The sequence below is a fragment of the Typopeltis vanoorti genome, chromosome 13, assembly GCF_054136105.1.
Source record: "Typopeltis vanoorti isolate ZY-2024b chromosome 13, IOZ_Tvanoo_1.0, whole genome shotgun sequence".
NCBI lineage: Eukaryota > Metazoa > Arthropoda > Arachnida > Uropygi > Thelyphonidae > Typopeltis > Typopeltis vanoorti.
The window spans coordinates 76,451,841-76,468,115 of NC_143561.1; the positions used below are offsets into that span (position 1 = coordinate 76,451,841).

Sequence of the window (16,275 nt, forward strand, 5' to 3'; positions counted from 1 at the left end):
CACCACGTATGCTTAAGGAATGTGCACCACCATTGGTTATGTCTTTGACCTGGTTAATTAAAGAAAGTCTTGCAGTGGGTAGGGTTCCTAAGGAGTGGAAAGAAGGTAAAATAGTACCACTCCACAACCATGGTTCTAAGACAGAAGTCTCCAACTATAAACCAGTCTGTATAACTGCAATTGTGGTCAAGGTTTTGAAGAGATTGGTAAGGAATAGAATACAGAATTGGGTTGATGGACATGGCATTCTTTATGATGGTCATCATGGATTTGTAAAGGGTAGGTCCTGTTTCAGTAATTTACTTGCATTTTATGATAAGGTGATGAATGTGTCAGATAAGGGAGAATCATATACAGTGATATTTTGGACTTTTCAAAAGTGTTTGATAGATTTGCCACATCATAAGTTAATGTACAAGCTGCAAGGATGGGAATAGGCATATTACTATTACTATTATTACGGGCAACTCCAGGGAGTCATTAGACTCATCGAGGGAGGCCCCAAATCATATTCATCACAACTATTTGACATATCATACCTCGCCTTAAACTCATTCACTGTCACAGCATCCACTACAGACTCAGGGAGCGCATTCCACTCATTCACTACTCTAAAAGTAAAGAACCCAGCTCTAACACCTTTACTAACCACACTTTTGCCCAGTTTCCATGGATGTCCCCTAGTCCTCCCACAACCAGCCCTGTTCTCAAAAATATCTTCTGAATTAATTTTATAGAAACCCTTCAGTAATTTGAATGTCTCAATCATATCTCCCCTCCTCTGCCTATCAACCAATTTTTGCAACCCACAAATCCTCAACCTGTTCTCATACGGTTCATTCCACAGACCTGCTATCATCTTGGTCACTCGCCTCTGGATCCTCTCCACCTCCTCCCCATCAAGAAGAAACCTAGGTGACCAAATCTGAGCACAGTAGTCTAGATGGGGGTCTTATCAAGGCTCGATAGAGAGGAACAATAACCTGCTTGTCTCTGCTTGTCAACGTATTCCTCAGCAACCAAGTGATTTGATGAGATGTTTTGGTCACTTTTGCAATGTGTCCCCTAAATTTCAATTCCTTATCTACCAACACTCCTAAATCTCGTGCTTCATCAATTTCCTGGAGCAGGGTTCCACCAATGCAGTAATCTGCCGCCAATCTTTTCACCCCAAAGTGCATAACCTTACATTTTGCCACATTAAACTGACATCCATTCTCCTTAGCCCAGACCTCCAATCTATCCAAATCATCCTGCAAAATTTTGACGTCATCTGCATTCACTATTGCCCTACCCAACTTCGCATCATCCGCAAACAAATGAACTGTTCCTCTCAGATCATTTCCTATATCATTTATGAACAAATTAAACAACAGTGGTCCAAGAACAGATCCTTGTGGCACACCACTAGTCACAGGCCGTCTTGTGGACTCCACTCCCGAGTAAACCACTCTCTGATATCTCTCCGTCAACCACCCTCCTATCCATCTCACCAACCCCATGTCCATTCCCATATGCTGCAATTTACTGATTAGAATTCCATGTGGAATCCTAATCAGTAAATTCGTTGAATCCTAATCAGTAAAATCAATATATTGGTTAGATGGATCAGAGATTGGCTCTCTGAATGATACCAGATTATATATATGATGAAGCAGTCTCTCAAAAAATAAGGGTAACAGTGGCATGCCCCAGGGTTCTGTTCTTAGGCTCCTGCTGTTTAACTTGTTTGTAAACAATACATCATGTGGACTGACTGGGAATCTTCAGTTATTTGCTGATGCTGAATCCCTTCAGGAAGATTTGAATAGACTTTTTTCTTGGACAAAAGAGTGGGGTTATAATTTTAATATCAATAAGTGCAAGGTGTTGCATTTTGCAGTGTAGAAATATAAGGCTGTGTACTATATCGATGGTGCTGTACTGCAGGAAGTGGATGAGATTAGAGATTTGGGAGTGATGGTTGATTGTACAATGAAGTTTAGAGGGCATATTGCTAGTGTTGCAAAGGTTTCACATCGTAGTGCTGCTATGATAGAAGTACTCTAACACGCAAGGATAAAGAAGTGGTTGTGCCACTTAAAAGGCACTGTTCAGACCACACTTGGACTATTGTGCTCAGATCAGGTCACCTGGTTTTCATTGTGATGAGAAGACATTGGAGCGAGTCTGGAGATGAGTGACTAAGACAATATCAGTTTGGAATGCTGGCTATGGATAGAGGTTGGAGAGATGTGGATTGCAGAGTTTGGTGGATAGGAGGAAGAGAGGTGATATGATAGAGACGTTAAAGTTAGTGAGAGGATTTTATCAGATTAATCCAGAGGGGATTATAAAAAGAATATAAGGTGAGAAGGGAAGAACCAGAGGTCATTCCTGGAATTTATGTAAAAATGTGAAGAAGGCTGTGAGGAGTAGATTTTTTACATTGAGAATTGTCAGTGAATGGAATGCATTACCAGAATGCGTTGTTAATGCAAGGAGTGTTAAGGATTTTAAGATTCTATATGATAAATATGTTGCCAGTTGAATGAACCTTCCACAATGAGTCTGTCGACTCCATGGAGGTTGTAATAATAATGGCTCTTGACTTCAATGAAGAAGTCCTATGATAATATTAAGCACTGTAGGTCACAAACCATTTTCAAACTTCAACATTTTGAGTTATTAATTAGTTTTCAGATCAATAAGGTAAGATTGTAGGCTATTTCGTGTATTCTACAAAATAAATAAATAAATAAATAAAAATTAAATTTAAAAAAATTGCATTGCAGTAACCTACTAGTTTTTAATGACAAGGTTGTATAATTAGAATTTCCAGTACTAATTAATCCAAGTGAAACTCACTTAAGTGAATATATATATATATATATATATATATATTCACTTGAGGATAGGTTTGGATCAGCATTTAGCTGTATTAGTCATTCTATAGTTTATCTTAGCAAAATTTATTATGTTAGGTATGTTCTCATACATGTGTGTATATCTGGTATGCAGTGGTGTAGCTAGAGCTTTTGCCATCCCTCTCAATACACACCAAAATACTACAAAAAGTCAAAATGATGTATAGGGAAATAAATTAAAACACTATGTTTATTTTTGAAGTAAAACTTTAATTTCAACATTCTAAAATGTTATTTTTCTTGCTTTTCTGTTAGCAAAATCATCAATGACATTGGCGAAGTCTATTTCATAGTAATGTAGGTAATTCTTAATCAATTTTATTTAGAAAAACTCCTCTCACAACTAGCAACACTTACAGCAATTGTGAGGAAAATTCACACTAGTATTACAATATTTGGAACTGAGTTCTCAAGACTAGAATTAACTGAAAAAGTTCAAAAAGATTCAAAGTATCGCCCCCTCCGCCCTCCCCTTGCTACTCCTCTGCTGGTATGTACACACATTATGATATATAAAACATTAATAAGGTCTTATTAATTACTCAAACAAGGTTGTAGTCTTTAAGGGTTTTTTTAAATAATGAATGCTAAATGTTATGTAAAATAGTGAGGGAAAAAGTCTTAATTTTTCTGTTTTTTTTTATGATGTAATGCTATTTTAATCTTTAAATATTTCATATTTAAAATATGATATTACATAGATCACTTATATTTAAATTTGCACTTTATACTTCGAGTTTAAATCTAAGTGATTTCAAAATGTTACCATAAATTAGCTTTGTTGACTCAGAGCATTACTAATACATGGTTTATATCATCAACTATTAAACAGTTAATTTTAAAAGCTGAATTTATCCATGTCAGAGTTTTTAATCCCTTAACATCAGTTTAAAAATATATTAAGATTATGATGTGGCATTAAATTGTATATTTTTTGTCATTAGGGATTGAAACAGTTATATATGTTGGTTCTTGGACTTGATGTAATTGGTAATCCTGTTGGTTTGTTGATGGGACTGGGAGAAGGTGTTACAGACTTATTTTATGAACCATTTCAAGGTGCAATTCAGGGTCCTGAGGAATTTGCTGAGGGGTTAGCTCTTGGAATAAAAAGCTTATTTGGTCATGCTGTAGGTAAGTAGTATATAAAATTAGAAAATTTTTTTTTTTTTTAAATAACGAAACCTGTGGTGCGTTCATAATTAGAAGAAACACACGTATAAACCACAGTGAAAATTATTTAATTGTAAATATTTCATCCTAAGTATCTTAGGACATCATCAGTACAGTATTTAAACAAAAATTAGGAATAACATACAGTTAGGGCGCATGATTACAATAGAATCTCATGAAAACGTGCATAACGTGCTAAAGTAGTAAAAAAAAAAAAAAAAAAAAAAAAAAAACATTAATTATTTAACACAGTTTTGTATGATAATTTCCCATACTTTAGGAATAAACTAAAACTTTTACATAGATCTTTATTTAAACATGAACGTTTATACAAAGAAAGTTCTGAAGCCCTACTACACAGACCAAACCTTAACCGCAACGATGTTCTTACTATTCCTAAAGTATGGGAAATTATCATACAAAACTGTGTTAAATAATTAATGTTTTTTTTTTTTTTTTTTTTTTTTTTTTTTTTTTTTTTTTTGTATTAGCACGTTATTCACGTTTTCATGAGATTCTATTGTAATCATGCGCCCTAACTGTATGTTATTCCTAATTTTTGTTTAAATACTGTACTGATGATGTCCTAAGATACTTAGGATGAAATATTTACAATTAAATCATTTTCACTGTGGTTTATACGTGTGTTTCTTCTAATTAAATTAGAAAATAGTTTCTATAATTGAATAGCATGCTTAAAAATGTAAGAATTATAGAAATTATGGTATAATTTTAATTTTTTTAATTTAAATTTTCTTTATTGTGCATCATATTGAGTGATTGATCTCTACAGGTGGAGCTGCTGGTGCAGTTTCTAGAATAACTGGAACTCTAGGCAAAGGGTTAGCAGCTCTGACAATGGATAAGGAATATCAGAGAAAACGAAGACAAAATCTGAGTAGGAGACCTGCTGATCTTGGACAAGGATTGGCCCAAAGTGGGAAGGGACTTATAATGGTAAGTTGTGATAAGTTACTTCATGCTTATGTTAATCTGTTTAAAAGAAAAAGAAAAAACTATAGCTATAAACACATTCTGTATTATTTATGTTAGACTAGCATAGTATCTAATATTCTTCTTAAGAATATAGGTCAAGAAATGATTATATTTTAATGAAAGAAAGTTTTATGACTAAACATGATACATAGAAAACAGGGATTAGTCATCACTTAAACAAATTACACCAATCAGTTTCATCACCTAAAAGAGAACAGGTGGCTTCATCAGGGCTAGACACATCAAAACATAAATACAAAACTCACAAAGTTGATTGCATGCAAAAAAATTGTTGCAGTGTAAATAGGTAAGTTCATGCTAGACAGTAAACATAAAAACACATGATATGCATCAGCTGCCTGCAGTTAGTCATAAAAGGTGATTGTTAGTGAAATTGAAATCTCTAATTTTGAAAGATTTCTTCATCTCATTTTACTTTTAATATAACTGGTCCTGAACCATTGTATAAGTACATCAGGGTATCTAGTATGAAATATTAGTTTGAATTAAGCAATTGATAAAATTTAATTATGATAAAAATGAATTAAGAAGGCTATGATGGCAAATGATTCGATGCGTAGGCTGTGTAGAAGGAATGGATGTGAATTTTTAGATGTGTGGAGTGAGTTTGAGGGAAGATTGGATTTGTATAAGACAGACGGCCTACACCTGAATGCGTTTGGTACCAGGAGTTTAGAAAAACTTATAACTGGTATGAGATCTAACACAGAGAGTCAGGGAAACTGAATTATAAAGTGGCGAGAATGTGAGTATAAGAGCAACAATGTTATATAATTGTGTTAATGACAGGAAGGGGCCTTTCTCATGGAAATGTTGACTTGTAGGGAACGATTTTGACTTTGTATTCGTCTGGTTCAGACCCATCAAACATGTGCAAAGATGTCTACATGTATAAGGCACTAGAGAAGAATAAAGATCTGCAGATTGTCCAACTGTGTTGTGCAGACTACAGACAAGAGTATACAAAAGAACATGCAGGTAGATTATTATGTCTGTACACGAATGCTAGGAGTATCAGAAACAAAGGGGTAGAGTTTGTTGCCTTGGTCAATATGTTGGGACCTCCGATTGTGGGCATTAGTGAGACCTGGCTATTAGAAACAGACATACTAACTGGCATCGAGTGTAAAGGGTACACTATTTTCAGGAAGGATAGGCAAAATAGGAGAGGAGGGGACATGCTGCTAATGATATCGGATGACTTGAATCCAGCTAGAGTTGAGACCTAGGATTGTAGTACTACTACTATTAATAGTATTTCATGTAGCAGTGAGTTTGAAGCCATCTGGTGTGAGATGGAATATAACAAGATGAATTACATAATGCGGGGGGTGTTGTTACAGACCTGATGTATCGGTTGCTAGTGATGAAGAAATGCATCACCAAATAGGCAAGATCAGCACGAAAAGAGTAATCATAGTGGGAGACTTTAATTATCCAGATATTGATGGGGTAGTAGCAGTAGAATCTCATGAGAAGAATGAAAATGCATTTATGGAGCTGGATTGGTTGTTGGATGGTAAGAATATTGACAGTTCATGGGAAGCATTTAAATAATACATAAATGATGCGATATCAGAGTGTGTCCCGAGAGTTTGCAGGACAACTTCCTCAAGCAGCATGTGACAGAAGGAACTCAAGATCAAAGAGTGTTAGATTTGATTATAGTGTCAGAGGGCATTTCAGTTAAAGATGTAACTATTCTGCCTCTGGTTGGTGACAGTGATCATACGGTACTCACTTGGGAAGTGACTAAGTTTATGAATGTGCCATTCATAAAAAGTTACATGCTGAACTACAAAGCAGGAAATTATGAGCAACTCAGGAGTATACTGAGTTCACTGGAATGGGATTGGTTGCTGGATGGGAAGAATATCGACAGTTCATGGAAAGCATTTAAACAATACATAAATGATGCGATATCAGAGTGCGTCCTGAGAGTTTGAAGAATAAATAGGGTAGAAGTCAAATGGATATATAATCTTATTAACACGTTCGCTGCCAACTACGAGTATACTCGTAGTTCATATATGAGCTTCACAAGCCAACTACGAGTATACTCGTATGTCGATTTACCGACCTCCTATGCCAAACACAAGTTAACCCTTAGTATAATTACCTTAATTTGGACCCTTGGATTCTGAATAAAGTGGAGAGCACGTCTGGGGGCTTGGTAGAACGGAAATAATTTCAACTAAAATATAGTATATTATATATGTGCCTTAGAAGCCAACTACGAATATACTCATATGTCGATTACCAACCTCCTATGCCAAGTGCGAGTTAATCTGTAGTATAACACGTAATTTATAAATCAATTTAAAACTAATAAAATCAATAAAATAAAAAAACAATTTATTCAAATTAAGAATGGTACATTTTAAAACAATTTTCCACGCATAATGGTGGTTTTTCCTGGCAAACAGGACAATAATAATGTGTTTCGTGTACACACACACACACACACACACACAGCATGGCTTTGTCGGGTGATTCTTTTTTTTCCGTTGGTGGTAAAATTTCTAAATAATGAAAATCCCGATTCCTCCTGATATTCTCTGATGCTGTAAGCTCATCCATTCCAACAAAAGCTGAGATAAATTGATCTCTAAATTTTAACGCAGTCATTACATTTCCAGTAATCATGTTATAAAATTTATGTGCATTTTGAATGTATACCTCAAAAATGCATATTGCCAATTTCTTTGGCCATCTAATTGTCTTTCGTAAGGTGGAATAGTAAGAAAGCATTTGATCAGAAAAATCGGTGCCTGACATACCCAAATTATAATCCCTAATGATATTTGGTTTTAATTGAAATTTATCATTGCGATTTTGCACTTCAACCATTTCAAATTTGTGTATATTTGAAATGGAAAGAACTTTCCTCTTATCCTTCCATTTGCTGACTACAACAGGGCCTCTTCTTTGCCCGACAAATTCCCCTTTCTTTAGTTTCTTCTGAATAACATCTGGTGGATTACACCAGATGTATTCTGGTGTAAAGCATATAAATAAGCTTCTACTTCTATATCAGTAAGTTTTCTTTTACTGGCCATGGCGAAATTGAAGGTTCTTAGAGACTAGAAACTAAAACTAGACTAGACGCAATAAACACCATCGTCAGCGCATGTAATATATAGGTGGAAGTGATATGAGATTACTCGTAGTTGGCCTATGAAACAAAATTCTGTCTGATAAGCCGGCTACGAGATTACTCGTAGTGACCTTGAAGATGGGGGTGATACGAGATTACTCGTAGTTGGCGTATGAAACAAAATTCTGTCTGATAAGCCGGCTATGAGATTACTTGTAGTGCCCTTGAAGACGCGAAAACGCTTGGCATGCGTTAACAAGCAATGCCTGAGGAGCATGGCAGCGAACGTGTTAAGCAAGAGATTCATAAGAAAAGGATGATGTGGAAGGAATACCATGTGCATTATGAAAATTATAAGTGGCAAGCTAGAATAGTCACAACTGTTGTACGGAAAGCAAAGTCTGAGTATGAAAGGAAACTGGCTCTGTGTGCTAATGACAACCCACAAGAATTCTATCAATATGCTGCAAGTAAAAGAAAGAATGAATATAAAAGAATAACTCTTCTAAATGCATATGGCGTGAGGGTTACAGATACAGAAGAGGTTGTTCAACTGAGTGCTCATTTTGTTAAAATCTATCAACCTGGTATACGTGACATTGAGCTCACTACTACTACCTCTTCACTGGATGAAGAAACTGAGGTGTATGATGATGAGATATTAGAGCTGTTGCACAAACTGAATAAGAATTCAACAGTAGGGACTGATAGTATATTAGCATGTGTGCTAAAAGAGTGTTCAGCTGAATTGGCTATTCTTTTGACCAGGCTGTTTAATAGGAGTCTCAGAACAGGGAAGATTCCGTAGGAATGAAAAGAATGTATGGTAATTTCATTGGAATGACCGATGTATCCAACTATCGATCAATTAGTATTTCAGGAGTGGTGGTGAATATTTTGGAAAAATTGGTTAGGGCTTGCATTCAGAAATGGGTTGACAGTGAATCTCTACTTTGCAATGAACAACATTGGTTTACTAAGGGAAGGCCATGTTTTAGCAACTTGCTCACGTTCTATAACAATGTTACCATTGAACTAGACAAGTGGAATGGATACACCATGATACTTTTCGATTTTGCTAAGGCTTTCGACAGAATACAGCATGGTAGACTCTTACATAAATTGGAGAATATTGGTTTGGATTATAGAGTATTAGTGTGGATAAGAGGATGACTGACTGACAGATATCAAAAAGTGGTATTTGGGGGATGTGAATCTGCAAGATTTAAGATAACCAGTGGTGTACCACAAGGATCAGTGCTTGGCCCATTGTTATTCAGTCTATACATTACTGATATTGGGAAGGATTTGATAAGCTATTTGCTGATGATGATGCAAAGATAGGTAGGGTAATCAGGAATGCTGCTGATATGAAGTACTTGCAGAATGATTTGAATAGGCTGGAATTGTTGGCATTGGAAAATGGATGTCAGTAAATGTAAAGTCATTCACATCAGCGTGATTAGATTGTCGTATTATATTGGTGGGATTATGCTTGAAGAAACTGATGAGGCTAGGGATCTTGGAATGTTAGTAGATATTAAGTTGAAGTTCAGGGATTGTATTTGCAATCTTGTATCAAAGATTGCAAATACAACTCAAAAAATAATTGCAATGCTGAAACGAATGTTCACATATAAAAATAAGGATTTTCATTTTGCCTCTTTACAATGCCTTCATATGACCTCACTTGGACTATTATTCGCAGGTCAGGTCTCCTGGTTTCCGTTGTGATTTTAATTTATTGGTGAGAGTGCAAAGGAGAGTATTAAAAATGATATCAGGATTATGGAATACTGATTATGAAGACAGATTGAAAATTTACAGACTTGCAGACACTAGCAAACAGGAGAAAAAGGGGGGGGGGTGATATGATTGAGACTTACAAACTTCTGAAAGGGTCATACAGGATTTCAATTGATCGAATTTTTCATTTTATGGAGGGTGGGGAAAGGACAAGAGGGCATCTTGGAAGCTGAGAATGAATGCTGCTAAAAAGGGGATTAGGGCTAGATTTTTCTCTCATAGGGTGGTGCGTGATTGGAATGGATTGTCATTGGATGTTTTGAGTGCAAGCAGTGTTGAATGAATTCAAGAATAATTATGATAGCTGGTGTGTGTAGTATGTGGCCTCCATTAACGAGGCCCTGATTCCCTGGTGGTCTCTCTTAATAATAATTATTATTATTATTTCGATTATAATTTCTGTAATGGGAATTAATGTGTTAGAAATGTAGGTTAGATCTGAGATGCAAAAAAATATTGGGTTGATAAATATACAATTCTTTGTGAAGGTCAATATGCAATTGGCTGTTTTCCTTTATTATATTTGATAATAAAATGACTAAATGTGTTGGATAATCTCAACTTCCCCTTAGGTGTTAGATTCAATGGTCAATCATTAATCACAGTTAACTTGGCATGATAGAAATTTATTTAATCTAATTAAATTTGTGATAGGACATTTAATCATATCTACATAGAACACTGATCTGTGTACATGGGCCTGCACACACACACACACACACACATATAAATCAATTTTATTTATTTTCGAGCAAGTGTCTGTCATATGGGATGAAAAAATCCTACCCTCTTCATGAGACTGGCTAACTCATCTTTAATTGAAAAGGCCTTATTAAGGTTCATCACATCTTAGATGGGATTCATACACAGCTTTCATCATACCAAAGGGCATTGTCATTTTTCCCATCCAAACTATGGATGTTTTTGGTGAGATACATCCATAGTAATATTTCTAGATGTTATTGTGGCATTTGACAGATTATTGCTTAGTAAATTAACGTTATTGGAAAATAGCCATGGATAATAAATTAGAAGATTGGATAGATGTATTGGCTATGTAATAGATATCACTTTATGTATGGGAATGATTGTTTCTGAAGAGAAAGGTAATAAACTATTGTTATTATTATTATTACAGGTATCAAAATGGAGTCTGTAGACTCATTGCGGGAGACTCAAACTATCAAAACAATATCTATCATATCTCTTCTTGAATTCATTTACAGACAAAGAACTCACAACTGAGTTAAGCAATGAATTCCACTCATTCACCACCCTCCAGGTGAAAAACCTCGTTCTCACACCCTTGTTAACCACACTTTTCCTTAATTTCCAGGGATGACCTCTTGCTCTTCCATCACTATCACACACAGCTGAAACATTTCCCCTGCGTCCATCTTATAAAAACCTTTTAGTGATTTAAATGTTTCTATCATATCCCCTCTTCTCTGCGTATCAACCAACCTCTGGAATCCACAAGCTCTTAATCTATCAATGTAGGGAGCATTTTTTACATCACTCACCAACTTAGTCACTCTCCTCTGAACCCTCTCCACAACCTCCTCATCTCCAAGGAATCCAGGTGACCAGACCTGAGCACAGTAATCTAAATGTGGAAGTATCAACGCTTTATAAAGGGGAATAATAACCTCTTTATCTCTGGATGTTAGCGTGTTCCTCAATAACCAAGTAATCCTATGTACAATCTTGGACATCTTAGCACTGTGTCCCCTGAACTTCATCTCCCTATCCACCAACACCCCCCCCCAAGTCCCTAGTCTCATCAATCTCTTGGAGTACCATTCCACCAATGTAGTACACAGCTGGTAATCTTTTTAATCACAAAATGCATAACTTTACACTTTTCCACGTTGAATTGACATCCATTACCTTTTGCCCATTTTGCCAGCTTATTTAAATCATCCTGCAAACTCTCAACATCAGCTTGATTTTTTATTCCACTATCCAACTTTGCATCATCAGCAAATAACTGGATATCTCCCTTTAAGCAATTTCCTATATCATTTATATACAAATTAAACAACAATGCCCAACATAGAGCCCTGAATCACACCACTGGTCACCTGCCGCATCCTGGACTCTGCTCCTCCATACACCACCTTCTGGTATTTCTCCCTGATCCATTCTCCTATTCATATCACCAGCTTAGTATCCATCCCCATCTGCTCCAATTTGCACAACAGTTCCATGGGGTATCCTGTCAAAAGCCTTAGCAAAATCCAGAAGTACCACTGTGTAGCCATTTCCTTCGTCCAACTCAGATGTCATTCTATTATGAAAAGTTAATAATTGCTAAGGCAGGATCGACCTTTAACAAAACCATGTTGGCCCCTATAGAGCATCATATCCTGATCCACCCATTCTTGAATTTTGTCTTTAACCAACTTTTCCAATACTTTTACCACCACTCCCAAGATGGTGATTGATCTGTAATTAACTACCGAAGTTTTAGAGCCACCTTTATGCAAAGGAACTACTTTGCCTTCCTTCCACTCCCTATGGACCATACCAGAGTTCAAAGTTAAGTTAAATAACCAAGTAAGAGGGGGGTGACAATTCCTTTGCACATTCATGCAACACCCGAGCTGATATTCCATCTAAACCTACAGCAGTGTTTGCATTTAAATTCTGCAATATACTAAGTACCTCTGATTTATTAACTTCAATTTTCACATTATTTATTGCTACAGGTACAGAGATATCCTCACTGGTGATAGACTTTTGAAAAGCGATCACTCAGTAACTCTACTATTACATCTGAATTGGTCACCTCAATACCATCGGCATCCACTAAGGTTATCCTTCCAAAGTCACTCTTCTTTTACTTGCCACATAGCCGAAGAACTCTTTGGGATTACCCTTGATCTCCTTGGCTATGGTCTTCTCATAATCTGATTTGGCTTTTCTTACTATGCTGATAACCTTCCTAGCTTGAGCCTTGTACTGCTCATGGGTGTACTGATCGCCTTTCTCCTTGCAAATTCTCCATAACATTTTCTTTTTTTGCAGATCAAGCTTGATACTATTACTACTCATCCATCTAACGCCTATCTTGTTTATCTTTCTGACCATGGGGACACAATCTGATATTGTCTTCCTCAGATACCTGCTGATTTTATCCCATGCACTGCTACCATCTTTCCCCTGCAATATGTTCTGCCATGGGAATGGCTGCAAGCTCACTCTGAAGCTTGTTATAATTGCCTAACCTGTAGTTCCATATATGTATATCCCTTCTTGAGAGAGAATTCCACAAATTTTGCCATATACTGAGATACAAACAATATACTGAGATCTGTTCTTCAGGCATTATTGTTTAACTTTATTATTACCATCAGTATAGTCAACTGACCCATCACGAAGATTCCTATTGTCAGACACATAGCTGATCAGACTGTGCTTGAACTCATTCACTGTTTCTGCACATACCATATACTCAGGTAAATCATTTCACTCACCAAAAGAACTTTCTTCTCATAGTCCCCTGCTCACAACCTCCATAACTATCCAACTTCCAGGGTATGACAACTCTCTTCCACATTAATAATCCTCTACCAACTTGTATGTCTCAGTCTTATTCCCCCTTCCCACGCTATCCATGAAGTTGTGCAAACTGCATTATCCAATCTCTCTCTCACCCAACATTTCAGAGACCAGAAAGCATCTGTCTATTATTATTATTTGACACCTCCAAGTTGTCCAAGGACTCATCGAGGGAGGGTGCTCTACTCTATAACTCTCTGTCTTCTCCACCAACTACACCGAACCGCCACTAATACTGCCAGTTTTCTCTGCTCTCTTTACAGTAAGTATATTCTTCTCCCTCCTAAAAACTGAGTGACCAAATCTGTGCACAGAAATCAATATGTGGCCTATACAAGAATAAACCTCATTTCTATATATCAATTTTCCCTACATCATTGCAATAATCTGCTGCACTCACAATTTTAGCATTCTGTCCACTAAATTTTATGTCCTTGTATACTATCACCTAAAAGATCTTTTATCTCCTCTATCTTATGTAAGATATCCCCTCACTATGTTTGCTGCTCATTTTTCATCTTGCTCATTTCTCATTTGTTCCCTGCATCATTGCCATAATCTGTTCTGCTGCACTCACAATTTTAGCATTCTGTCCACTAAATTTTATGTCCTTGTCTACCATCACCCAAAAGATCTTTTATCTCCTCTATCTTATGTAAGATATCTCCCTCACTGTGTTTGCTGCTCATTTTTCATCTTGTCTATTCTTTTCTTATTTTCCTATATTCCAGACCACCATCACTAGGATCCAGTACACTGCTGCACCATGTATATCCTGGTAGTCTTGCGCTGCTTTGGTACCAGCTATAGCAGGATAGCTTTTCCTGGATGGAAACTGGCTCAACTAGGATCAGTCAGCTAATGGTCATCTCCACATGGTTGAACGGTGTTGCGGGGGGCAGGGCTAATGGCTTGCTATAGTACAATATACCATCCAGAGTAACCCTAGCATTTCACTTTTGAGCACTGTCATTGCTTGTAGAATAATGTACATGTGTGACTCCATAATGGTTAGGGAGCAGTGGCATGGAATTTTCCCTCCATTTGAGCATGAGTCTTTCATTTATTATACACAAATATAAAAAAAAATGCAAATGTATACATCCTCTCTGATTATTCATACAACAGATGAATATCCAGCTAAGGATATCTGAATATCCTTGTTAGACTCTATATCTTGAGCCCTTTTTGCTGTTATAGATGTCAGAAAGAAAGAAATCCTTGCTTAGACCAAGGCTTGTGGCTCTATCTTCTACTCCTGGTGTTGCAATAAAGAGCATCAGAATAAAGACTGCAAGTTCAAAACCACCCAAATGTGCAACTTGTGAAATAGAACATCCAACCTACTCCTGAGCATACCAAAGGTGGAAGAATGAAAATGAGATTCAAAAGATCAAGACCAAACAGAACATATCATATCAGGAAGCAGAGAGGAAGCATAGACTACAGCATTTAGTGGAAAAACCCTTTTACACTAAGAAGGCAACAGTAAAGAAAGCATCCAAGTAGACTCTTTCTTTGCTGTCTGTCCCACCTTCTCACAATTTCATTATCCCTGAACATTATCCATTCACTTCTGGTCTCTATATAGTTAATGTGGAGAAAAAAATACAAATGGCTACAGTACTCTGTGGAGTTGTGCATGCATATTAACATCAGAGGAAGAGTTGTGGAGTGCATGCTTGACAACAGTCGCCTATCTCTCCTCTACATTACACTGGAAAACGCTTTTTTCCAAAGACCTATCTGAAATTAGACAATTTCAGATTTTTTCCAAAGACCTATCTGAAATCTGACCTATCTATTGCTCTTACAATTTGTTCATTATCTCACTTCCACTCTTTAAATGGAAAATGAAAGATGTCTGTAGCCCTGATCATTTTCCTATGATATCCACCCTCTTACATGTAAAACCATGTATTCTTTCACATGTATCATGATGAAAAATAGATCAAGCTGACTGGAATATATTCTTACCCTGGCAGAATTAGATTTGGCAACTGGTAACTTCTCTCCTATTAATGAAAATGATTTAGATTGTATTATACAAGCTGAGAGAACTGTACCACTCAAAATAACAAGTTGATTTCCACCTTTATAAATATAATGGAATTCAAAATGTACAACAGCTAAGAGAGCCCAAAACAAAACTTGGAGATATCTTCTATGAATACCTCTACCAAAACAGTTGCTTTCAAACATACTTGCACCTAATTATGATACAGTTGCTGTCAGAGACAAAAGAGCTCTAGGATCTAATTGGCATCACATATAAACACACAGGAGATCTGTAACAAATCTGGAAAATGAATGGCAGATATTACACTCACCTCTTCAATACTAAAACAAAATGAGTATGTAGTTACTCATCCAAAAGCATACATATATGCTCAGGGGCATGATGAAAGTTTTTTCCACTTGGTTATACCATAAATATACCCATACCATATACCATAAATTAAAGATACCAAGAAATTATATGCTTGGTATCTTGAATTGTATTATTGGTATCACATAATGCAAAAGCACATATTCTTATGGACATGTATAATGCATTATGTGAAGGGTCACTACTGTTCATAAGAATATGCATTTTGCATTATGAGATACCAAGACAAGTGATGTAAAGATTATCCTCTATAGAAGAGTTGCCCAATCGTTAACTTACTTCACGCACAAACTTTGTTTGCTTACACTTGGATAAAGGATTAA

At 36.3% G+C, this 16,275-nt stretch overlaps 1 protein-coding gene across 2 annotated transcripts in view; it reads left to right on the forward strand.

Moving 5' to 3' along the window:
• Positions 1 to 16,275, forward strand: part of LOC150100293 (intermembrane lipid transfer protein Vps13-like) — a 654,685-nt gene that overhangs the window by 545,830 nt on the left and 92,580 nt on the right. For both annotated transcript variants that reach the window (XM_090402852.1, XM_090402853.1), the window contains 2 exons: positions 3,851 to 4,040; positions 4,873 to 5,036. In XM_090402852.1, the coding sequence (XP_090258978.1) occupies positions 3,851 to 4,040; positions 4,873 to 5,036 (354 nt within the window). The remainder of the gene's footprint in view (positions 1 to 3,850; positions 4,041 to 4,872; positions 5,037 to 16,275) is intronic.